Source organism: Choloepus didactylus, chromosome 2 (genome assembly GCF_015220235.1).
Source record: "Choloepus didactylus isolate mChoDid1 chromosome 2, mChoDid1.pri, whole genome shotgun sequence".
Classification (NCBI taxonomy): domain Eukaryota; kingdom Metazoa; phylum Chordata; class Mammalia; order Pilosa; family Megalonychidae; genus Choloepus; species Choloepus didactylus.
In genome coordinates, this window is record NC_051308.1 from 130,797,012 (window position 1) to 130,820,694 (window position 23,683).

Here is a 23,683-nt window from a genome sequence, read left to right on the forward strand (position 1 = left end):
CTGGGCTGCATCTGTGATCCCCGGTGGGGGAGGAAGTTAGCGGGATCATGCTGCAGTGTTATGATCTGTGTGTGTTGCATTCCTCAGGTGTTGGGGTTGGAAGCCCGGGGAGGTCCCCGCAGATTCAGATCCAGAAAGCAGAGGCGGAAGCAGTCACTCACACAGCGGGAGCAGCAAGATGGCTCCAGATGTCTTTATTGGGACTCGAGCACAGCATGACAGTCAAAGGCATGCAGACAGGGCAGCGGGGCCCAGCCGAGTGATGCCTCAGACACACACAAAGGGACAGCTTCAGAGAAGGACTGACCAACACCACGGAGGGCTGGGGAGGGCTGGGGTGAGGAGGGAGGACCGAGGGAGGGGCAGAGGCCAAGGCCGAAGGGGTCACCTGGCCTCTGCTATTGCACGCATCCTCTGGCCACTGGCCAGGAAGTACAGTATTGCAACTGGTCTCCTCTCGCCCGAGGCTTCCCCTTCTCAGACCCCTGAGCCAGATGGACAGACAGACCCCTTCCCTGCCTGTCTGCTCAGCAGCATCTTTGAAAACAAACAGACGAAGGAGACAGAAAAAAATGAAAGAGTAAGACATATTGACCCCTCAGTCAAGAACACAGGTAGGGGGTGGAGGAAGGAGTGGAGGAGGCTGCAGAGGAGCCCCCTGGATGCCCCCTGCAACTGGGGCATGGGATGGGAGGTAGAATGCCACTTGGGTGGAGCAGTGACCCTGGCCCTGAACGGCCACCTGCTGAAAGAGGAAACACCCTCAAGAGGGAGAGTCCAGTCTGGGACCACTCAGCTGGACTGGCAGTTCCCAAGTGTGCTCCTCCTGGGACATTCCAGACACGTGTTCAGCAGAATCAACCGAGGAATCGGGGAACGGAAAGGGGGTGGGAGCCTGGGGGGCAGGGCAGGGGCATGGGGAGACATAGCCTAACAAAGAAGACAGATCACCAATAGCACGTGCACTACACACAGAGTATAGTATGCATGAATATAGATACTATATGTGCATATATATTTCTTCAATGTACAGCAAAAACAGAACATCAGACCCAGATGGCTCCGGGCCCCAACGGTAGCATGGGAGGTTTCCCATCAGTCCTGTGCAAACAAGGATATCTGAGTCTTTCCCAGCGAGATCCTTGCCTGGGTTCCAGAGTTTCCCTAAGCCTCTGGCTTTCTGTCTGTCTGCCTGTCTCTCTTGCGTTGGTGCTGCTTTAAGAGAGGGTGAGGACTTCAGCTTGGGCATAGTTGGACGAGAGGGCGTCTTGGCAGGTCTCTGTGTTTAAAGAGCACAGGTGTGAGACACTGGGACGCACGCTTTCGGCTCAACATTGCCTTCTAGGGGGCAAGGAGTTCAGCAAAAGAAAGGGAGAAACAAAGAAGGAGATGTTAGAAGGAAGCCGGTTTCTGACCCACAGGCTGTGGGCTGGGGAACATGCCAGGAGCAGAGCTGGAAGGCAAGGGGAACCCAGGGCTGAGAGGCCAGGGAAGAGCAGGGATGGGTCAGGGAATGCGGTGAGCCCCTTTGGCACCCCTCTACCCTCCCAGCTCTGGCCGTGTTGACTCAAAGGTGAGGTTACAACTCATCTCCCATACCTGCTCAGGTAAGGAGCCCAGGAACCAGTAGCCCCCAGGTCTTCAATGCTCCAGTGCAGTGGGGGAAAGCCCCAGCTCTGCAGCCTGCATGGAGGCAGTGGGAGGTTCCTTTGGCCCACAGTTTTCCTGTGCCCACGGTTCATCACCCAGCCTACTGCCTGCCCTACTTGAGCTCTTGTTCCAATAGCTCCATCTGCCATCACCACCCCAGGTTGCTGTTGAAGAGGCCTTTGTGCCCAAGAAAGCTCTATTATACTACCATGCCATGACCCCTTCCTCATGCTGGGAGGTGGACGCTGAAGGGGAAGGTTGGGGAGGATGCACCTGTCTAGGAGAGAAGGCCAGAAGGACCCCATCTTGTTGAGAAACCCAACCCGTCATGAGCCCTTATTGGCATCCCATCCTTATCCTGGGATGACAATGGCCGAGGGCCTCTCTTCCCTACCTTCCCAGTTGGAGTACAGCTAGGGTAGGGGGGAGAAGGCTGCTGTCCCAGAGTTGGGTAAATAGGGTGGGTGGGAGGTCCAGCCCCCTCCAGGTCAGTGCTAGGACAGCCCTTCCAGCTATTAGGTTTTATGGTCCAGGGCCAGGCCACTTATAAAAGTGGGGGTCAGAGATTTGGCATCTAGGCTCCACAGCTTCTGTCCTGGGCTACCTGGCCATCCTGAAGCACCTCTATCACTTTTCTAGAGAAAGGGGGTTCTCATCTTGGAGTGACCCTGTTTCCACCACAGGAGGCCCTCTGTGGATCCTCACCACCTTAAAGACAGCCCTTTGGCTCACCTGGATCCTGGGCCTCTGAGTATGATCCTGGAGGAAATCAGAGAGGCCCAACACTCTTTAGAACCCCATTTCTGAAGATAAGCAGAGAGAGAGCTGTGGTATTGCCCTGTTCTCCCAGCCCCGGCCTTTCTGCTTAACTTTAGCAATACCCAGATACTGCTCCCAACTCACTAGAGGAAGGGAAAGTGCTACTGGGCCTCCCTGTGAGCACCCAAGTTCTAAGGGGCACTGGTGAGAACACCTGGGCTCCCGAGGGGTCTTGGATGGGTGTGGCATGAGGCAGGAGGAGAGTCAAGGAAAGCTGTGAGGTGACTAGGGGAGCACAAAGCCCACTCTTTCTGCCTTCTTCAGGGGTTTCCAGGCCCTCTCCATCCTCAGGGGCCTCTGAGAGTTGGGGAGGGGTGTTCCCAGGAATCTCACTCTGGAATGTGCTTATGTGACCCTCCAGTAGGGAGCTGGGGACACAGGTGCTGGAGGGTGATATTACCTGGCCAGGGCAGAGATGACTCTCCTCCCCCATGAAGCTCTCTGGAAGGGCAGCCCCACCCAGCCCCAGAGGGGCTTCCTGGAGCCCAGGCCCTTGGGCTGGTCCACGGTTTCCCCTCAGGCTCCTGCCCAGTGCCACAGGCCCCCTCCCCTTTGGTTCCACCTCACAGCCCCTCCCTTCAGAAGCCTTGGGACAGAGAGGTGGCCTCCAGGGTGGTCAATATTCATGGTAGATTGGAAAGTAAGGTTAAGAACTGCTTCTTCCTTGCACTGTGGGAGGGGACTGAGCTCCCCCCAGCTGTGGGGGAAGGCTTCTAGCCAAATTAATGGGTGCAGGTCCAAGTCAGATCCAAGGAAAGGCAGACTGCGCTCTCAGATTATGGGTAGGGTAGTGGTGGTGATGGTGGTGAGCTTTCTCCTAAGGAGGAATGCCTGAGGCCTGAGTGTGTCTGAGGCCGTGCAGGCAGCCTTTGGTTCAGGCAGCGCTTGTTGCACAGCAGGGGCTCTGGAAACACCAAGACTCACTTTGCCCTTTCCCAGGCCCCTGGGAAGCCCTGGAGATTCTGAGAGGTGGCTGGGGGCAGATAACCCTGCTCGACTCTCCCATTAGCTGGGTCCTGTCTCTCTCCCTATAAAAGCCAGAGCCAGTAGGGAGAATAGGAGCCCCTCTCCCTAAGGCACTGGGGGCTCCAGCCTGGCACCACCACATCATGTCGCCCAGGGACATCTGCGCCCACCATAGGGGTGCCGTGAGCATGCCCGTCCCCGTAGGAGGGAGAGGAGGGAAGAGGCGGTGGGTGCCGTGGAAACTTGGGCTCCTGACAACTTGAGGGCTGCCACAGAAATAGTCGCCTCGGCTTCCTGAACCAGAAAGGCAATGAGGAGAAAACAGCTGTGGCACTCACGCTGAACTGGACACCTGGGTCACCATGGCTCTGTCAGGGTCCAGACTTCCGGTGCCAGGGAGCCCTGTGGGGCCAGGCCTGGACCTCTCCTCATGAAGGAGATGAGCTCTCGTGGCTGGTTGTGAGGGGAGAGGCTGCCCGGATCAGGGCTTTCCTCTCCGTTAAAGGGACCCATCCCCTGCTGAAGGGAGGTCACGTGGATGTCCCTGTATCCTTCTCAACTCTTAGGGGCCAATCCACTCTGAGAGCAAGTGGCAGGCAGATCCCACAGACTGTAGCAGGCCTGAGGCATCTATTTACCATCGTGAACAGACGTTTCTAGAAGGGGCCTTCCCATGTCTGCCCAGGGCTGAGGGAAGTGCTGAAACGGGGATGCCTGTGGCACAGGTTTTGCTACCCTGCCCCTCCCTTGCGCCATGAGATAATCTGGCCCTCTCTGCCCTTTACGGGTGGCCCCCAGATTTCCGGCCTCCTGTAGAGCCCCAAATGCTGTCTTCCGCTGCCTATCTTTGCCCACCCTTGAAGGAGTAGATATGGACTTTACTTAGTCATTCCCTCTACAAAGTTGCATAATCTGACTCTAAAAATTGCTAGGCACACGGCTCTGCTGTCAGGTCTGATTCCCATCAGGTGAAACAGGAAGTGTCTTGGCTGAGAACCCATCCTCAGGTGGAGGAGGGCCTGCAAGAGCCTTGCTGGGTGCCAGTGCTGGGGGAGGGGGCTCCGAGCGGCCAGCTGGCTGGGCCAGACTGAGCCCCAGGGCTCCCCGCGAGCGGCAGGGTGTCTGTGCAGGAGCAGGTGGGGGCAGGACCGCTTGCGTCTCCAGACTTTCCCTCAGCTGCCCCTGCCCAAGGTGTACTCCTGCTCCCTCAGTGACTCACAAACCTGTTGTGCTCCCGGGCTCGTTAGGTAAATGAATACACTTAATTATAGAAATTAGATGAGTCTCCGCTTCTGGCAGGAATACAGAGCACAGAGGCTGGGTGGGAGTGGCAGGTGACTCAGAGGCAGGGCTAGGAGTTTGTGGGGGGCGGGAGAGGGAAGAAAAACTGTCGCGGAAGCAAAGGAAGCAGCGTGGAGAGAGATGGCTGGGGCTGGGGAGCGCAGATGGGCTCCCAGGTGCTGCCGCTGGGCATCGCCCGCTGAATCTGGGTGAAGGACCCCCTCCATGAAGTGGGCAGCCCCCACCCACGGCTTGAGCCAATCCTGGGGCTATGACTCTGGGGGCCCCCACCTGTGCCCCAGGCCAGTGACAGAAAACCATCAGGCCTCTGTTCCCAGGCAGCACTGCCTGAGTGCACTGCCAGTCTACATGCCCCGCTCTGCTCAGAAGAGCCAAGCCCCCTTACACCAGCAGGGGATGTCCCACATGGTGGCCTTGTTCCTTGCTGGTCTGGGTGTGGGACGGACAGACAGACAGACAGAGACATTCCACTGTAGGCTCTTTGGGGACCATTTAAAGGCCACACAGGATGGAAATGCATTTGCTGTGATTAAAAACCGTTACCCAGGCCTGGCTCCCCAGCACAGCTCCCCAGCCCTGCTGCCCGTGTCCTACCATGGACATGCCTGCCCAGAGAGGCTGGCCCCAGTGGGACCCAGAGAAGGAGGCAGGGCCTGGGGGGGTGGGGTCCTGGGCATGCCAGCACCTGTGGCCCAGGAAGGGGATGGTGGTGGGTGGTAGGGTAGAAGCCCTGGGAATGATCTCCCCCTTGCTCTCAAGCTCCAGAGAGGAAGGTTTGGGGGAGCTGGGTGCTGTGCAGGAGAGGCCCAGGGGCCTGGCTGTCTGCCCCCCGCTGCTCCCTGCAGGGCTCAGGGCTGTGGGCAATGCTGAGCCCAAGGAAGAATGAACCCCGGGAGGGCAGGAGCCGAGAGAGGGCAGGTGAGTGCAGCAGAGGGTGCAGCTAAGGGGCGGAGTGTCCGGGGGGTGGGCTGGTGAGAGGGTGGAAGGGGTGGGAGAGCAGGAGCTTTCTCGGAGGGTAGGGCGAGCTGTATCGCGATGCCAGCGGAGACAGCCCAAGACCGGTTCCAGCCGCTCCGGCTATGTTGTTTAGACTCCGGGACTTTTCACAGCCTTGGTGAAGAAAAGGCACATGGGTCAGAGGGGCGTGGCTTCTGGCCAGAGTGCTCCACGGGATCCATCCAGGCTCCAGGGAACCCTGCAGGGCCGGCGGCCCCAGGCTGGGTGGAAGGGTTTGGATCTTCTAGGGAAGGCTCTCTGACTCTGACGCTCCCTGGCCTCAGGTCACCTGGGCTCTTGAGGACAAACTCCAGGTCCCCCAACCAGCTGACCTTTGCCCTGTCCTTGTCCCCAGGTGAGTTCCCCTCCAGCTCCTCCATGCCCAACTGCAGGGAGACCCCACAGCCTGCAGCACCTGCCTTCTTCAACCCTGGGAAGCCCTATTTATCACTGCCACCTTCTTTCCAGAGAGTTTACACTCTGACATATGGGTGGTGACAGGGGTCTGCACCGGTGGCTGTAGAAGGCCTGGGCTCACTTCCTCTTAAATGTAGCCTGAGTGCAGAGAGTGGCATGGTAGGGAGTGGGGCAAATTGTTGAATGCGCACTGGGAGTTTGGCGATGCTAATTGCCATGCTTGCTTAGCAGGGCCTGTTTCCCAGCAACCCACCTGTTCCCTCTTGAAGGTCACTCTAATTGGCTGAGCTACATGCTTGTTGCCAAGAAGCAGTGTGGAGGCATCTTGAAACTAGAGCAGCCGGGCCCCACAGGCACCCCAGAGAGAGCTGCTGGTGGGACGCAGGCTCTCCTGCCCCATGCACGCCCACGTGTAAACCCTCTTCCCCAGGTGCAACCTGCTCCTCAATAAGTAACTGTCCCTCCTCCGACTTGCACCCTCATAGTCTCTTCCACATCTCTCCTTCCCCCGAGCCCCCTCACAGCACACAGGGATGAAAGCAGGGATTCTTGGCAGCCAGACTGTTTCCTCAAGTTCCTGCACGGCGGATGGAGTCCCAATGCCCCATATTCCAGGCCCTTCACTTAGCATGTCCCAGCCAGAGCAAGGCTCTGGGTCTGAATGAGGACACAGCAGAAGCCATGAACATTGTGGAGCAGGAGAGAAGGACCCACCAGAGCGTGAGGACTGGGGGACAGAGGCCAGGTAAGTTACGAGAGGAGCACAGGTGAAGGTCTAAGTGGTCTGTACAAACTCCATCTGTTGCAGCCATTGAGCTGGGGCTTCTGGACCACCTCCTTCCAGGTGCCAGACCACAGCTCCTACTTCTGTAACCCAGCAGGACATGTGCCCAGCAAAGCTGGACACACCCCTCTCAGGGCCTGGTTAGGGTCAGGCCAGCCTGGAGATGGTGGGAACAGTGGTGCTGAGGAGGCTGCACGGGCTAGGCAGGCATGGGTACAACCTTGGAAAGCAGAGGCATCATGGGCAATCCCTGCAGCAGCTGCCATCCTCGCCTCACTCGATGTAAAGTGGCTGAACGGGCCCAGCCTTGGTCTGGGAGATTTGGGGACAATGGGAGGTGTAGGGTATCCTAACCAGCTTCAGTAATGGGATATGGCCCAAAGAGGGCTGGTGAAGAAGTGGTCAGAGAACTGGAAAAGAGATCTTGTTTGGGGGAGAGTCAGGGTTTGTCCTGGGACTAGGTGGGATGCTGGGAGAGGTTAGATCACCAGGACAGGGCCCGAAAGATAAAAAAGTGATTGGGAACTGAGCAGAAGCGAGTGCCTGGTCCGGAGACCCCTGACTCTTGGCCACCACTGGCTCTCAACCATCCTTGGATATTTCTGCCTCACTCTTTCAGGCCAGGAGTCCCTAGCTCCACCACTCAACTGCTGCCTGTCCCCTGCCACTGGCTTGGGGCCTGGTGATGGAATTCCAGCTTTCTCCAACAGGCAAGAAATGGGCTGCTCACTTAAACTTCAAATTCTGTGCTGCTTCAGATGGGACCCGCCCTCCCGGCCCACCCCCACGCCCTGGTCACTTTCTGCTCTGCCTCAAGAGGGAAGTCCCGTCAAAGGTGCTTGCAGACTGGGCAGGGACCCCAGTGCAGGATGGGAGGGGGTGGGACTGTGAAACATCTGCCATGCCAGGCTGCTCTGAAGCTCTCGCACAGGACTCCTGTCTGCATTTCCTGGGGCAGCTTGCTTAGGGGAAGCCTTAGCTGCATTTAAGGGAAGCCAAAGGACGGGCAGGTAGTGACCCAGCTGAGCCAGGTCTGGAAGTAGCCGCAGCACCAACCAGAGGGAGAGAATGCCAAGGAAGGCAATAAAAATAGAAGTGAGGGGCAGGGGCCCCTGTTCTTGTATCTCCCCACCTTCTAGCGCTGTCTTCCCAAGCTCTTCCCTGGGGGCACACAGGATGGGTGGAGAGAGCTCTGCATACCTTTTAGAGAGACTGGAGGCCTTTCTAATCCAGGGACTGGGAAATCAGGGCACCCATCCTAAAAGCAGGAGCGTGTCCAAGGAAGAGGAGACGGCGGCCATGGCCTCAGGGGAGGAGGGGACCTCAAGCCCTGTGGGGGAGACTGGGGAGACTTGGCTGTGCGGGGGCTCTCCACCTGCCCAGTCCGGGGAGCCATACCTTTCTGGACCCTGCCGTCGGCACAGGCATAGTCCCCGGCGCTGAGCAGGAAGCAGGCAGCTGCCTTCTTGTTTCTGTCTCGCGTGCCTGAGCGACGCAGGGGCCGGCGCTCCTCGGGGGTGGGGGCAGAGGCCAGGGGCTGGGTGAGGCCAGCTCCCTCCTCATCCGACAGCACCGCACTGGCGTCCCCGTTCTGCTTGGAGTCTGAGTGGAGCAGACAGAAAGGAGGCTGGGTGAGAGGCTCCTTGAGCTCTCAGATCCCTGACCCAGTGGGTCACTTCCCCAACCCTAGGAAGTGGGCTTATGTCTCCCAGGAGGGAATGTCACCAAACCAGGGAGGAGGCCCAATCCTGTGGCAGGGGCAGGATGCTGTGCTTAGTCTGAAGGCCAGCCACCCTCCCAGCCTCAGCCTGGGGTCTTTCCTGGGGGTGGAGTTACAGCCCAGATTCCCTGTGGCAGGGACTTCCTAAATCTGCTGGCTGAGGGCTGCTCTGTGAGATCAGCCCCGGGCAGGCAGCAGAGTCTGCTGCTCCTTGGGTCTGGCACAGGCTGACATCTGGATGAGTTTGCATTCCTCTGGAGAACACCCAGCTTGTTGGTGGAGGGAGGCAATGCCAGGGTTAAACCTATAAAGTAGCTTTCATGACTCTATTTCTCTCTTTGGGCAAACTGAAAGCAGTTATTCTCATTCACCAGGCATCTAGGCCACAGTCCAGTGCTGGAAGAATTTAAAGCCCTCTGCTCTCAGGGCTCACTTGTACCTGGGGAGGACATTCTGGGGAAGAGGCTCTGATTTCAGCTTCCCCACTGTGGGATTCTAGCCTCAACCTCTATCTCATTTGCAGCAGTACAGGTGAAGCTGGGCCCTTTGGATCTGGAGAAGGGGGGTTGCTTAGTCTGGAGGCAGTGGCCCAGCAGTCAGGGTCAGGCCAAGGGCAATGCAGGGCCAGCCGAGAGACTTCTTGACGTTAGGATTTCTTCTGAGCCCTGAATGGGCCTCAGAGTACAGCTGAAATGCCCTGGGGCACTGGGCTGGGAGATTTATAATCAGGGATGGGGAAGGGGGTAGCATTTTGGTGGGAGAAAAGAGAGGAGCCTATGGGTGCTGCTCTATCAAGGTCTTGGAAGGCCCAGGCCCCCTCTCATAAGCTCAGGGAATGAATGGGCATCAGCATCTGCTGTGGACACACGCCATCAGGCCACGTGAGTGAACCGAGTCAGGCACCTCCTCCTGAGGACTCGTCCCACTGGGCCCCCAGAGCCTGGCCAGGAGCTGCCAGCCTTAGTGTCCTGGCCCCACCCACAGTCCCCCATGGCCTGGCACCCAATGGCTCCCCACATCAGGATCCCAAAGCCTTCTCTGGGATCCCATCCCATACCTAACAGTCAGGATATCCTTCCCGTTCTCCAGCCTCTGTCTTGCTGTGGGTTAAGCTGACTTCCTCACCCCCTCTCCTGACTTGGGTAGAGGCGTGCTTTCCCAGGCTGACTTCCCCATCCCCCAGGCCCTCTCTTCCTGGATGCAGATGCCAGTTTCTTCCCCCTTCCTACCCTTCCCTTTCCAATGCTCTCTGGGCCACTCCAACCTCAGTTTCCTTCTATCCCGTGTCAAACCCCAAGCCCAGGACTCCAATCTAGCTTGTGCCGAACAGAAGGCATCCTCCCACTGCTGTTACGTTATCACATTTATTAGGCCAAGAGACACCAGATTCTAATGTTTGGAAAGAAGTGATTCATGTGTTGATGCACCTAGGAAGAACAGCTGTCCTGCTTTTCAGCTAATAATGACAGCGCCTGACATTTGTAAAGTGGTTCTAAGCTTCTCAAAGTGCTCTGATATCTATCGTGCTTTTGGGTCTTATCAAAGTCTTGGGGCAAAAGCCCCATTTTTACAGGTGAGGAAACTGCACCCTGAGATGGCGAGTGACTGGCCTCAGGGCACAGGGCACAGTGGCCAGGAAGGAATTAGAAACCAGGGCTGCTAACTGACAGCCCCAAGCAGCATCCATCAGAGCCCAAACTGGGTGTTCTACCCACTCTCCAGACCCTGAGGTTCAGGACGCTGTCAGAACCAGAGGGTGGAGAAATCAGACTTCAATACTTTGTCCTCATAAAGGGACGTCTAAAGCTGAGGGAAATCCTAAACCACAAAGCACAATCCCAGATTTCAGGGGCTAAGGTTCATCTGGGGATCCCCTCAGGTCGTGGATGGGAGGGGGCCTGCCTTCCCAACCCCCACCCACTCCCTGAGCTCACCTGCCCGTTTCCTCTCGACTGTACCCTCTTCTGGGTTAGGGGGGCTGGTATCGCTGTAGGTGCTGTCCCGGGGCGAGGTCTCCTCGGACTTGCAGTAAATGGGCGACTCAAGCTGGGGCGGCCGAGGCACGTGCTTCTTCCGTTTCTTGGGCAGCTTCTGCTTGGCCATGGCCAGGGAGTAGTACATGCCGAAGTTGTTGACAATGACCGGCACGGGCATGGCGATGGTGAGCACGCCCGCCAGGGCACACAGCGCCCCCACCAGCATGCCCGACCACGTCTTGGGGTACATGTCCCCGTAGCCCAGCGTCGTCATGGTGACCACAGCCCACCAGAAGCCGATGGGGATGTTCTTGAAGTCGGTGTGGTCGTTGCCCCGCGGGTCCGAGGGTCTGGCGCCGATGCGCTCGGCGTAGTAGATCATGGTGGCGAAGATGAGCACGCCCAGGGCCAGGAAGATGATGAGCAGCAGGAACTCGTTGGTGCTGGCCCGCAGCGTGTGGCCCAGCACGCGCAGCCCCACGAAGTGGCGCGTGAGCTTGAAGATGCGCAGGATGCGCACGAAGCGCACCACGCGCAGGAAGCCCAGCACGTCGCGGGCGGCCTTGGAGGACAGACCGCTCAGCCCCACCTCCAGGTAGAAGGGCAGGATGGCCACGAAGTCGATGATGTTGAGCAGGTTCTTGACGAAGTCCAGCGTGTCGGGGCAGCACACGATGCGCACCAGGAACTCCAGCGTGAACCACAGCACGCACACGCCCTCAATGTACGTCAGGATGGGCTCCGTCTCCACCTCCCGCCGGAAGCGCACGCTGGTGATGTTCCCCACCCGGTGGATCTCCGTCACATTGCGGTCGATGTTGAAGGCCTCGTGGGTCTCCAAGCAGAAGGTGGTGATGGAGACCATGATGAAGAAGAGGGAGGTGAAGGCTACCACCTGCAGGTAGGACAGGGAAGAGGGGCATGGCTGTTAGAGCTAGGCCCACCTGGGGACAGGGACCTCTGCTTGTGGTCACCGGGCAGCCTGCTATGATGGTGGGAGCTGGGATTCAGGCATAGAGGGGCTGGAGTCCCCTCCACAGGGGGGCTTTATCTATCTGCATGGGTGTTTTAAGGCAATGCCTCCCAATCTTTTTCACTGTCACCTGCACAGAAGAGGATCGAAGCTGCTCCTGGCTGGAAATGACTGGTCAGGGAAGTACAGCTGCCCAGCCCTGCCTACAATAACTCTGCCCATCTCATCCATGCTTTGAGGCTTGTCAAACTGCAATGGGCATCTAAATCAACTGGGAATCTTGTTAAAAGGTTATATGGTTCAGGAGGTCTAGGGCAGGGCCTGAGAGTCTGCATTTCAAGCTCTTTGTGAGGCTGCCTGTCCACACACTCTACTTGGAGTAACCAGGCTTGAAGGCAGAGTGGTTCTCAAGGTGAGGCCCCAAGACCACCAGCACCTGCAGCATCTGGGAACAGGTTAGCAATGTAAATTCTCAGGCACAACCTGAACCTACTGCATGAGAACCTCTGGGAGTGGGGCTCAGCAAACCTTCCAGGGAATTAGAGTTTGAGTCCACTGCTCTCAGGGATATGCCCAGCAGCAGGGGGCTGGAAGGACTGAACCTGGGCCTCTTTCTGCCTGCCGAGCCAGCCGCAACCCCCTTCCTGAAGCCACAAGCCCCAGACCCTCTCTCCTGCCTCTCACACCGGGATGTCCCCACTGACCACCCCACAGAGGAAGTCTCTGAAGGAAGACAACATATGCTTGTGGCAGGAAACAGGGTGGTCTGCCCAGAACGATCAGCCCTGCTCCTTCCCACGAACTGATATTTCCTGGGCCGTGAGCTCCAAACTAAAACAAACTGCACCCACTGGGATCAGAGAGTGGCAGTGATCGAACCTGACAGCGTCTGGGCTCTCGGCAAGAATGATGACAGCAGTGCTCGGCAGAGGAACCGCTGGGTTTAAGTGTCCAATCGTTATGAATGGCGATGAAATGCACGTGTAATAACACCAATTACGGAGTCTTCATCTGTTATTCACACAAAGCCATTCACCACTGTCAGGACACCCGTTGCCAGGGTCCGCTCCCATGCCTCCTGCAGCTGCCTGCCCTGCTTGGTGAGTGGGGGTGGGCATCTTCCCCGAGCAGAGGAGTGGGCCCAAATGGGTGGGTGAGGGAGGCCCATGGCCCCACACCCACTCGGCAACCCCCAAGCTGCCCCACTCCAATTTCCACGTGCTGTGGCCTTGCCCCTTCCTTGATCAGTGAGGAGCCAGGCCAGCCTCTCAGGGATGTTTTCCTCATCACACACTGAGACTCCCATTTGCACTCTAACCTGGATGGGTTGATCAGAACCAGCACAGGGTGGGGTGGGGAAGCAGACCACAGAAATACTTTCCACACTTTACAACTTGGCCTCAAGCTTCTCCTGCCTGCTTTTGCCCATGAAGGTAAATTTCAAGTTTCTTTTCTGGCCTCATTTTTCCTCCCCTGAGAAATGGGCTGCCAAGACAATACAGGGGTTAGACAAGGGGCTCCAGCCTGTGGGCTCTCCAGGGCCATCCAAAGGTGAGCTGGTGAAGGTGCCTGCCTGGGGGTGGGGTGGGGATGTTGGGAATCCAGAGTTCCGGCCCCTCTCCTAAACCTCCCCACCCCAGAAGCGGAGGCAGCTCCCGGGGGTCAGGGTAAGGGGTGGGGACAGCATATCCCAGCTCCATCCTGAAGCCTGGGAAGCCAGAGCCTTCTCTCTCTGTCGGAAGAAAAGTTAGCCAGGAGAGTTGGCCCACCTGGGAGCCGAAGCGTGAAGTTAATTAGCGATTTGGAAAAACAAGTTCAGGAAGGGCTGCCAAGGGCTGAGCACAGGGCGCAGGGAGGGAGAGGGAGGGCAGTGCCAGCCCCGGCCCCTCTCTGGGAAGGGCCAAGGAACCTTCCTCAGCTGCCACCGTCCAAGGATTCTTCCTGCAGCTGGCAAGAGAATCAGGCCCAGGGGAGACCAACCACGCCTCCTGGCTCAGGAAACCATGTCCTGCATTCCTGCAGGGGCCACTCACCTTTGCTTTTTTTGTTTTTTAAACACAGAACTGCCCCATCAGTTTGCATCTATCCACCCCTCCAGCCCCCGCCCTCTGAGAAGATGGGGGCTGGTGATGAGTAGCCCAGTGTGTCCATTTCTCGGGGGAAATGGAGGCACAAGAGAGGAGATGAATGACTGGGGATCAGAGTCTGGATCTCCCGACTCACACTCAGAGAGTCTGACCCAACAAGGGGGGAATCTGCTTGTCCTTTCGTGAAACCTGGCAGGACCTCAGTCTTCCCTGAGACCTCCCCGGACTGGGCAGCAGGTGCCGGGCAGACCCCAGGAAGCCCCCACTCCCCGAGGAGACACAGCCAGGTGCCTGGGCTCTGGCACTTGCTCCAAGGTTAGAGGTTAGAGGTCTCCCCCTTCAGGGCCCAGATTATTCCTTTGTCCCCTAAGTAATTTCCCAAACTGAATCATAAGCGGTTGTAAGTGGTTGGCCCTGCTTGCAATCAGTGGCTTTCACCAGGCCTTCTCCTCTGGGGACTGGAATGCAGCTTTCTTTTCCACACCTCCTTGAGCAGGGGGCTTCCCTGGACAGAAAGGAGCCTGGAGGGGGTGGGGTATGGGGGAGTATGGGGGAAGTGCTACAGCACCACCACCCTGCTTAGAGCTCAAAACCCCAATCTGAGCCTCCTATCTGGCCTGTACTGGGCCATCCTATAGTGCTGGCAGCATGCATCTGAGCCTCCCTCCCTTCAGCCCCTGCGCTGCCAGACGTGGGGCTGGATGGCCTCAGGGGAGCCAAGACTGAGGGGCAAAGGAGGCTAAAGAGCCAGGGCTAGAAGCCTTGGCCCTGGGGTCAGACGGCCCGGGCTCCAAATGCTGGCCCCGCTGCTCAACCAGATAAAGTGTACACTCTGTGCCTGTTTCCTCACTATAAAATGGGATCCACCTTGTAATATTGTAGGATTGAGCTTCTCCATGGCAAGTGCCTGGCACACAGTAAGTGCTCAATAAAGGGCAGTTCTCACAGATGTGACAGCATGGAGGTGTGAGGGGTCTCCACGGACCCTGCATTGCAGTTTCTGAAGGCGAGTTAAGAGCTGGAGCCAAGAATATCACAGATCCTGGCTTTTTAGAACTAAGAGACAGTTGGGAGGTCATGCAGTTTAACTCCCTTCCTGCTGTTTGACAAATGAAAAACCTGGGGCCCAGGGAGAAGGGACTTGCCCTGGTTCCCCTGGCCCGAGCAGTGAGGGCTGACGCAGTCGGTACTTTCCACTGCATGAGGACACAGATCATGGATGCTGCTGGAAGTCAAAGCTGCCCAAGCAGGGAACTGGCTGTGTGAACCAGCTCTTCCCAGCAGCAGCTCCTCTCCTGTCTGCTGGGAGGATGCAGAAGGGGCTCACGGCCCTGGACAGGGGGGCTTCCAGCCTGTGTGCAGGAGAGTGCCCTCAGAGCTTCCTGCTTCCCCCAGACCTCTCAGACACCTGCTGGCTGGCTGTGTCCTGTTGGGTCCAGCATGCAAGGGGAGCGTCCCCCCAATCCCCAAAGGCCCAGATGTTTCAGCTGTGGTACCAGACTCCTCCAGGAGCCCCATCCTCCCCATCCTAGGACAGTCAGTGGGGGAAGTATGAAGTCACACAGTCCTGGGTTCAAGCTGGGCTCTGCTCCTTACAGCCTGTGAGATCCTGGGTAGTTATTTAACCTCTCCGAGCCTTGGGATCCTTGTTTGTATGATATGGGGAATCAAGTACCTACTATGTGCCAGGCACTGTTCTGGGTGCTGGGGAACAGCAGGAAACAGAAGAGAAAAACATCCTTGCCCCTTGGACCTTACATTCAAACGGGGGGAGACTGTGAACCAAAAAGTATAGTTCATAGTACACCGGATGGTATAAGTGTTAGGGAGAAAAATAAAAAGGAAAGGGGGAAAAGGAATGTGAGGGTAGGGGAGCTATTTCAATAGGGGGTCAGGCAAGGCCTCAAGACCAAGGTGACATCTGAGCGAGGCCTGAAGGGAGTGAGGGGCCAAGTCCTCAGGAAAGAGTGAGAGACAGAGGGGACGGACAGTGCAAAGGCCCTGAGGTTGGCACACGCTTGGAGTGTCTGAGGGGATGAAAGTAGCACCTACCCTGTAGGGTAGCTTTGAGGATTAAATGAAATCATATTTGTAAAACTCAGCACAGAGCCTGTAGTGTCTCAGGAATCTGGCACAGGCTAGCTGGAGGGGAGAGGTGACAGACACCAGTCGTTGGGAACTGAATACAATCCGCAGAGGTAGGAGGGTGGGGTGGGAGTAGCCAAAGGAAGAATGGCCAGGAAGACAGATGGACGGATAAACAGAGGGAGACTTGGGTACAAAAACCTAACCTACATTAAGGATGAAGTGTAGGAGAAGGGAAAACTCAGTTCATGGGCCAAAAACACTTGCAGAGGAAGATCTGTGGGGACGGGGTGAGGGGCTTCCTGGGAAACAAGAGCCTCGTGCCCAGGCTGTGCTAGAAAGGGAGTGGGTGCAGCCCTTGGGAGTAAGAGCTAGGATCTCCAAGCTGTCCCGGGCTCCTGGGTGAGGGCCTGCACTGTGAAGTCCGGATCCCAGCCGATGGACCCCCGCACCTCCTCACTGTGGGATCCCCTAGGGAACAGAATCTGGCTCCTTTCATCCTGAGCCAGGACCCTCTGGCTGCAGTCTAGAGCCAGCCTCTACCTATGCCCACCCACCAGGAGCTTCTCAAAGAAGTTGTGCTGCCCAGAATGGATGAGTCCCAGGCCTAGAAGGAATTAAGTCCAGCCGAGATTGCTGGCCAAGAACCTAACAATGCAGCCGAATGCAATTCCTGGTTATTGCCTATCCATGTCCCATGGAGACCTCTCTGCTTGGAATGGACCCCTGGCTAGGAAATTCCCCTTCCCTAACTCTGCATGGCTTAGCACTACCCACATTGAGTATTCATTTCTTTGTATCTATATTTATTTATTTATAACCTGCCTCCTTACAAAATTATTTACGGGAGCTAAGTCACTCTCATCTGGCAAGGCCCACCCAGCTCAACTTCTACTTCCTAGCTGAAGCCTCCCGTACACTCCCCAACCCCATACCACGCAGAGCTGGGATGTGCCGCTTCCTCCTCTCACAGCCTATTCAACTTTATTTTTTACGACTACTATGACACCTCTTATGATCCATCTCGTGTTATCATTACATTTCTTGTCACCTAATTCCCCCCAAGTGCTCTCCATTCCATCGGAACGGGGCTCTTTTCAGGAGCTGAGACCACCTCTGACTCATCTTTATATTTCTAGAACCCAGCAGGGTGTCTGGCATGTAGTAAGTGCTCAATAAATGTTTTCTGAATGACTGGAGCCAAGGTGTCTGTGTCTCTCCCGGGCCTGGGGAGCCTGCCACACGGAAAGGTCATCCGACCCTCAGACTGGCACTAGAGGTGACAAAGGTATGCTCAGGAACACCCTTGGACACCCCTGCTGCTCTCCGGGGTGGGCCTAGCCCACTCCTGACTGGAACAGCGGTCCTGGTAGGCTGGTTGTGTCCAGTGGACAAGGACGGCCCAGGTGGCCTGGTGGCCTGATGTCCGGCATCCCAGGCTGACACTGCCCTGATTCAGAGGTGAGGGGCTCAGGGGCTCCCTATTCCCAAGGCCCAGCTGCCTGACTCTGCTCCTGCCTGCTCTTCCCCCCACTTTCCAAAATAGCCCAAGTTTATTTTCTCCCCCACCCCACCCCACCCCAAACAGTGACAAACAGAAACACCTCATCATCCAGAGACAAGATGTTCAGAGGCAAATGTTGGTCTGTTCAGAACAGGAGAGAAAAACACAAAACAAACAGAGGAGGAGCCTGGGAGGTTGCCTCGGGGGCAGGGTCTGCGTTGGAGGAGGTGGGGGGCTATGGCCATGTCTGACACCCACTCCTCCTCCTCAGAAAGGAGGCAGAGGGGCTACTATGCCAGAGGGCACAGCATCAGCCAGCCCAGGCCTCACTGCAAAGCCAGGTGTGGTCCCGAAGGCTCGGCAAGTCTCCAAGGCAATGCTGGGCCCGGGGAAGCAGGGCCTGCAGAACGGGGCGGCGGGAACAGAGATCCCATCTCTTTCCTAGAAGGCCTAGGTTTCATTCCTCTGCCGGCAGGCACAGAAAACAGGCCTCCCTTCCTAACCAAGACTCCTTTTCTTTTATTTCCTTTGAAAGTCCACAGTGAGGGGGAAAAAAAAAAAAAAAGAAAGAGACAGAGCTCAGACTTGAGCAATTCTAGGGAGTGAGGAGTCAGAGAGCTTAGGTGCCCTCCAAGCCTTCCTGAAGCCAGAGATGCTCCACGGGAAGGAGGTGGCTGAGGCACAGGGTCGCGGTGGCATAGAACTGGAGCCACAGACTTAGGTCTGGGTTTGGATCCTAGCTCTACCACCAGCTGCATGACCTTGAGTGAGCCTCTCTGGAGAACCTGTTTCCTTATCTGTAAGTTGAGGTTAATAATCCCTGCCTCACCTGGGCCCAATGAGATATCAGAAGAAAGCACAGGTCACAGCACCCAACACATAGTGGATTGTTAATAAATATTAAAGCCTGGTTCTAGCTGTAGCCCCGGAGTGGTAGGGATGCTATAGGTCACCTCCTTTACTCAGAAAGGAAAGATTATAGGAAAAAAACAAGAACTGACTTTGTCAAAGGAGAAAGGCTATAATACTTAATCAGGCCGCTAACTGACTTAAAGTCAGTCCAGCCCCTCAGGCCTGGGAGACTGAGGGCAAGGGGGCGGGGAGTGTCCCAGGGTCCCCATTCACCGGGCTCTCCTGCCCACCTTCAGAAAAGGAGGAAGGCACCATTGTATACTTTGGACACTGTTGAAAGCCCCACTGACCCCCTCAGGCTGGGAAGGCACCCTGGCTGTTGGTGAGGCCCCACTGGGCCTGGAGCCACGGGCAGTAGCCTGCACCCCCGTGACTGCCCCCAAGAGCAGGCTGCAGAAAGAGACCACAGAAGCAGCTGCCCACTGGCCCAGCCACAGTGAAGGAGCAGGGGTGAACACCCCAGGCCAGGGGCCTATCTGGAGGGGAAGGGCTCTGCGGGCCAGGCTGGTAGCTAGGCAACAGGCTCCTCTAATCAGCTCAGTTCACTTTCCGTTTGTGTCTATTTTGCTCCCGTCATAACACACTGCTCAAATGACTGGGCGGCTGGGTGCAAAGAGATGCCTCCGGGCAGGGCACTGCTCCTCTGCCCTGATTTGCCCTCTGGAGCACCCCACGCCCACCACTCTGCAGGCGCAGGCCCTGTCTAGGGAGGTAGAGGCTCAGGGAGGAGGTGATGGGGTTAGGGGCTTATGCATACCCACCAGGGAGCAGGGCTGAGGCAGCAAGGGGCAATAGTTCTGGCTTGGGGTAAGTGGAAGAGGAGGCCTCAGCCCTAAACCCCCTGCACAGCACTGCTCCCCCAAGCCTGGAGGCAGAACAGATGAAATACCCCTTTCTGATGTCCTCATCTGCCCTGGGTTTCCTAATGTCAGACCCAGGAGGTACAGAACCTCAGAACACCTCCCAGCCAGAGCAAGGAGCAAGCCTTTTCTCCACTTCAAGAAACAGCCCAGTTCAGTGGAAAGAGCATGTTGTCATCAGAAGAACAAGGGCTTGGGCGTCAAGGAGCACTGGCTTTGATTCTAGCCCGGCCACCATCTAGCTGGGTGATCTTGGGCAAATGGTCTACCCTCTCACAGCTTCAGTTTCCTAATCTGTTAAATGGGGATAACACCCTCCTTCTAAATTTACTGAGAGGACTAGAGATTAAAGTACACAAAAAAGTACTTGCACGGGGTGCTCAATAAATAGCAGTTATTTCTAACTAATTTTTTAAAATAACATATTCCCACTTGTGCATTCCATGAACAGCTGCAGGGCTCTTTGCCTGTACCCCTTATAAGTTGGCAAGCCCTCTTTTGGCCCGTGTGCCACTCAACGAACCAAGCAGCTATTCACATCGGTAGGAATAACCAGAAAGTTGAAACTAGGGGTGGTTTGCTGGCTCTGCTACTAGTTATGCATCTTTGGCACGACACTGAATTTCTCTGAATCCTGGTGTCCTCACTTCTTAAATGGGAGGAATTAACCCCGCCTTCTCCCAAACTTCAGACCTCAACTGGAATGCCCTTGTTGACGTGATTCTACCTCAAATGGAGGAAATATCTTGGGCTTTGGAGGACAAGGGGCAAACCAGGCTCACTCAAAAAGCTTCCTAGCAGGCTCTCTCTGCTGTAAGTGGAGCAGAAAATAAACTCATTGATGGTATAGTCCCTTGGAATCCCAGAGGGAAGAACCAGAACAGATGAAAACCCCCCAAAGACCCCAGAAGGCTCAGAAATAAGGCCTCACTCCTCTAACTACCTCTTCTCATTCCTGCCTCCCTGGCTTGTCCCCTTTCCCCTCCTCTATCAAGCTAAATATGCCTCCTCCTAGCTTTCAAGGATTCTGAATTATCTGTGCTAATCTCTCTCCCCTGATGCAAGTAACCAAGAGCTGGCACTAGCAGGGTTGATGATATGCATAAGAAGCCCATAGCACTCACACCAGACACAGGCCACGGATGTTATCTTGCCCTTACCTTTTGAATTGGTCTCAGGACTACAAGGAAAGAAACAAAGGCGGCTGACCCTGACTTCGCTCTCAGACCTAAAAAAGGTCCGTCTTCCAGTGGCTGCTCTGGGCCACCTGCAGCCCCAGCCTGGTATGCCACAGCCCCTTAGACCTCTTTCTTTCTCTTCTAGGCAGCAGATGCAAATGCCCTGGTCTAGCATTTTTGCCAGCCTGGCCCCTCCTTGCAGCCTCACTCCCCGATCTCCCCTCCCCTGGGAGGGGAAGTGGAACTTTTCCTTCCATGACTGGGTTGAGGCCCAGTACCAGAGGTGTTGGGGAGGATGGCAGAGCTCTGAGACTCATTACTGTGACAGCTTGGGATGCCAGATGTCGTCCCCAGACTCAACAAATCATGTTGCGCTTTTCTGTTGTTGCTCGGTCCAGTTAAGACCCCAGCCAGGCCTCAGACTGCTGGCCATGAGATCAGACACCGGCTCTCAGGGGTTGCTTTTTAAAGAACCCAAAGACATCCTACCAGGTTGCTTTTAGCTGCCTAAGCATAATGGGGTGAGTGTCTCTCCCCCTACCCCCTTCAATGTAAAGGGGTTAAGGGAAACTGGATTGACCTGCGGGTATGTGGTGTGGGGGGTGGGGAGCAACAAACGTGGGATCATCACCAGGCAGCCTATGGCTTGCCACTGACCATGAGAGCCCAAAGGGCCCAGAACACTAGACCCTTCCTGTTTAAGCCTCCCCTTACCCTAGCTGCACAGTCTCGGGTGTGCAGGAGCCTTGGGAGCACGGCATGGGACAGGCATCTTGACTTATATCCATGGAAGGAAGAAGGCCTCTCCTAAACCTGGACCAGAGGCCTGGGTTCTGGTCCCAACTCTACCTCTGACGAGCTCAAAATATGGAAGCCTGTGTCCACCCCTCTAAACTGATAGTTTGTAGCACACTGGGAAAATGTAAATGAGGTGACCCATATGGAAGCATCTAGCACAATGCCTGCCCGGCAGAATGCCTAATCCCACTCCTCAAGAACTGCAGCTCTGTGGTGGAGTGGGGGGCCCTTGGAGGTAGGGGGCCTGTGCAGATCAGAGGAGGGGGTGGAAGAGCTGGGCTAAGGGCACCCCACTCACTGGGAGGGGATGCCACAAAGGACACAGATGGGATTAGGTGCAAGTAGTCAGTCAGTGTGTGCAATCTCTTGACGGAAGTGTGCAGGGGAGAGGGTGGGAGTGCGTAATTCCCCTGTGGGCCCATGGAAGGGAGGGGAATTGGAGGGAGAAGGGAACACTCCGCGGGGGTGGGTGGGGGTGTAAGTCACAGTCTCAGTTCCCTCTCCCTACCCACTACCGCCACCAGGCACCCCTTACAAACCGGAAAGGGGGTGACCTGGGATCCTGCCACTCACCCTGGCCGCCCGGGAGGAGTAGGGATCCTCGAAGAGCGCCCACATGCGGGGTTGCCAGCCGCGGCAGCCCCCGGGCCCGCCGCCGGGGCCCGCGCCGCCCTCGTGGGGGCCCAGGCGCTGCAGGGCCAGCTCTCTCTCACCGTCACCGGCCTCGTCGCTGGGCCCCGCGCCGCCGCCGCCACCTCCGTCCGGGCTCTCGAAGATGTCGAGCGCTTCCTCGGCATCGCGATGTTGTCGATAGGTCATCCAGCAGCAGGGCTCCACGTCGGTCTCGTCGATGCCCCAGAAAGTGAGCTCCTCCTCGAAGAGAGGCCCGCATACGTCGGCCGGGCAGTGCAGCTTGCCCGTACGGTAGTAGTTGAGCACGTAGGCGAAGACGCCCGGGTGCCGGTCGAAGAAAAACTCACAGCCCCCGCCGCCGCTGCTGCCGCTGCTACCCGCGCCGCCGCCATCGGACTCGGGCCGGCCCCCGCCGTCGGGATCGGCCAGCCAGGCGAGGCGGGTGCCCGGTAGGGTGCGCAGGGTGCTGCGGTAGGTCTCATGTCGCGTGCCGCCCACGTTGATGATGACCTTCTCCGACGCCTCGCCCTTGGCCATCTCCTCCTTCAGACATGTTTTGGACGGAGGCTTGTTCCCCGACTTGCGCCCGCGGTAGGAGGAGACACACACCGAGCTGATCATAAGAAGCGCTGCGGGGGACGGCTTGGGGCGGCCGCTGCCCTCCAAACACCCTTCCCGAGGAGGCAGCGTCAGACCGGGGAGGGAGGAGACGAGGAGGAGGAGGAGGAGGAGGCGGTGGCGGCCCCCTCTGCGGCGTGGCCCAACCTCTGTGCCTCCCCCCCTGGGCGCGGAGCGGGAGGAGTTGGGTTTCTCGGGTGCACAGGTGGTTGGGGTTTGGGTAGGGCAGCACCGGGGAGGGCGGCAGGAGGAGGAAAGGAGAGCAGAGGACCCAAGCGAGGGTCCGGGAGAGTCAGGGGCAAGCACACACACGCTACTCCGCGAAGACGGGGCACACAGACGCTCGGGGCCAGGGACACGCCCCCCTTCAGTCCCCCGGAAACAAGGAAGCACACAGTCCGAGCTCGCTGCGAGGGTCCAGGGAGCGCGCGCGCTCACACTCACACGGGCCACCCTCCGGTCCCAGACTGCGCCGAGCCTCGGGAACGGCCGGCTTCCCCGCGGCGGCAGTAGCGCAGCAGCAACAAGTCCTCCGAGCGGCTGCCGAGGCCGAGGCGACGCTCTTACGGCAACCGGAGCTCCGCGGGCCCAGGCTGCGAGCGGTCAACACGAGGCGGAGGCGGCGGCGGCATGTGGCCTCTTCTCCCCATTCATAAATCCAGCGCAGGGTACGGATGGCGGGCGGGGCTGAGCAGAGCGCCGCGGACTGGCGGGAGGGCGGGGGCTGCGCAGGGCGAGCCGATGGCAGCAGGAGAAAAACAAGCGCGCCAGCAGGAGCAAGCCTCCGGTCCTGCGTCCGCGGCTCGGCAACTGGGAGCGGGACTGGGCTGGGCGCAGCGCTGCGGGGGCCGCGCTGGGGCCGCTCTGGGGCGGGGGGAGCCTCAGACGGGGCGTCCTGCGCGGCGCCGAGCTTAGGAGGCGGGGCCGCTCCCTGGAGCGGAGCTCTTGGCACTGGCGACGGAGTGCCTCCCGCGGCGGCCGAGCATCCAAGGACACCTGCAGGCTTCCCGGGCCGCCCCGAACGGGAGCCTCAGCGCAGCGCCCCGGCGCCGGGCTCTTGTGATCTGGCAGAGCTGGGAGCCACGCCATCCACGTGTCTGCCCATCTCCGGGCTGGGTGCCGGCCTTGGCTCGCGGCGGTGGGCGGGCGGGGAGGTTGCCTAAGGGATGGGACGCCTTGGTGGGCAGGGGCTCAGGGTCCCTCCGTCTCCCTCCGGCGATGGCTGCGGACGCCACGCTCCGGTGGCGCCTTTTCCTCCCTGCTCCGCCTCGCCCGGGCGCGCCCTCCGCGAGGCGGGGTGGGCGGGGCCCGGCACGGTGCCTGTCCGGTGCCCTGCAGGGCCCCGGCGGCCCAGCTACAGCCTTCCTCCACCGAGCCGAGATAAGCCGAGGCGCGTAACCCCCTC

General features: G+C 57.8%; 1 protein-coding gene across 3 annotated transcripts; it reads right to left on the reverse strand.

The window, feature by feature from the left end:
• Positions 1-186: 186 nt before the first annotated feature.
• On the reverse strand, positions 187-23,627 carry KCNC4 (potassium voltage-gated channel subfamily C member 4). 3 transcript variants are annotated; one of them, XM_037826436.1, is made up of 4 exons: positions 21,601-23,627; positions 10,589-11,525; positions 8,333-8,536; positions 187-1,279 (listed from the first exon to the last, which is right to left on the reverse strand). In XM_037826436.1, exons 1-4 carry the CDS (start codon positions 22,279-22,281, stop codon positions 1,218-1,220), a joined length of 1,884 nt encoding a protein of 627 aa, XP_037682364.1. In that variant the 5' UTR covers positions 22,282-23,627; the 3' UTR covers positions 187-1,217. The 3 variants fall into 3 exon arrangements, with proteins under 3 accessions (XP_037682364.1, XP_037682365.1, XP_037682363.1); XM_037826437.1 differs by having other exon boundaries at positions 187-1,341; XM_037826435.1 differs by having other exon boundaries at positions 1,209-5,847.
• Between the last annotated feature and the right edge of the window lie 56 nt (positions 23,628-23,683).

Coding starts and splice junctions, on each gene's coding strand:
- KCNC4 (XM_037826435.1), bottom strand. CDS start 22,281: ATGATCAGCTCGGTGTGTGTCTCCTCCTACCGCGGGCGCAAGTCGGGG. Junction 8,537..10,588: donor AGTCGAGAGGAAACGGGCAG/GTGAGCTCAGGG, acceptor TGCTCCACTCAG/ACTCCAAGCAGAACGGGGAC. Junction 5,848..8,332: donor CGACGGCAGGGTCCAGAAAG/GTATGGCTCCCC, acceptor TTCTTCACCAAG/GCTGTGAAAAGTCCCGGAGT.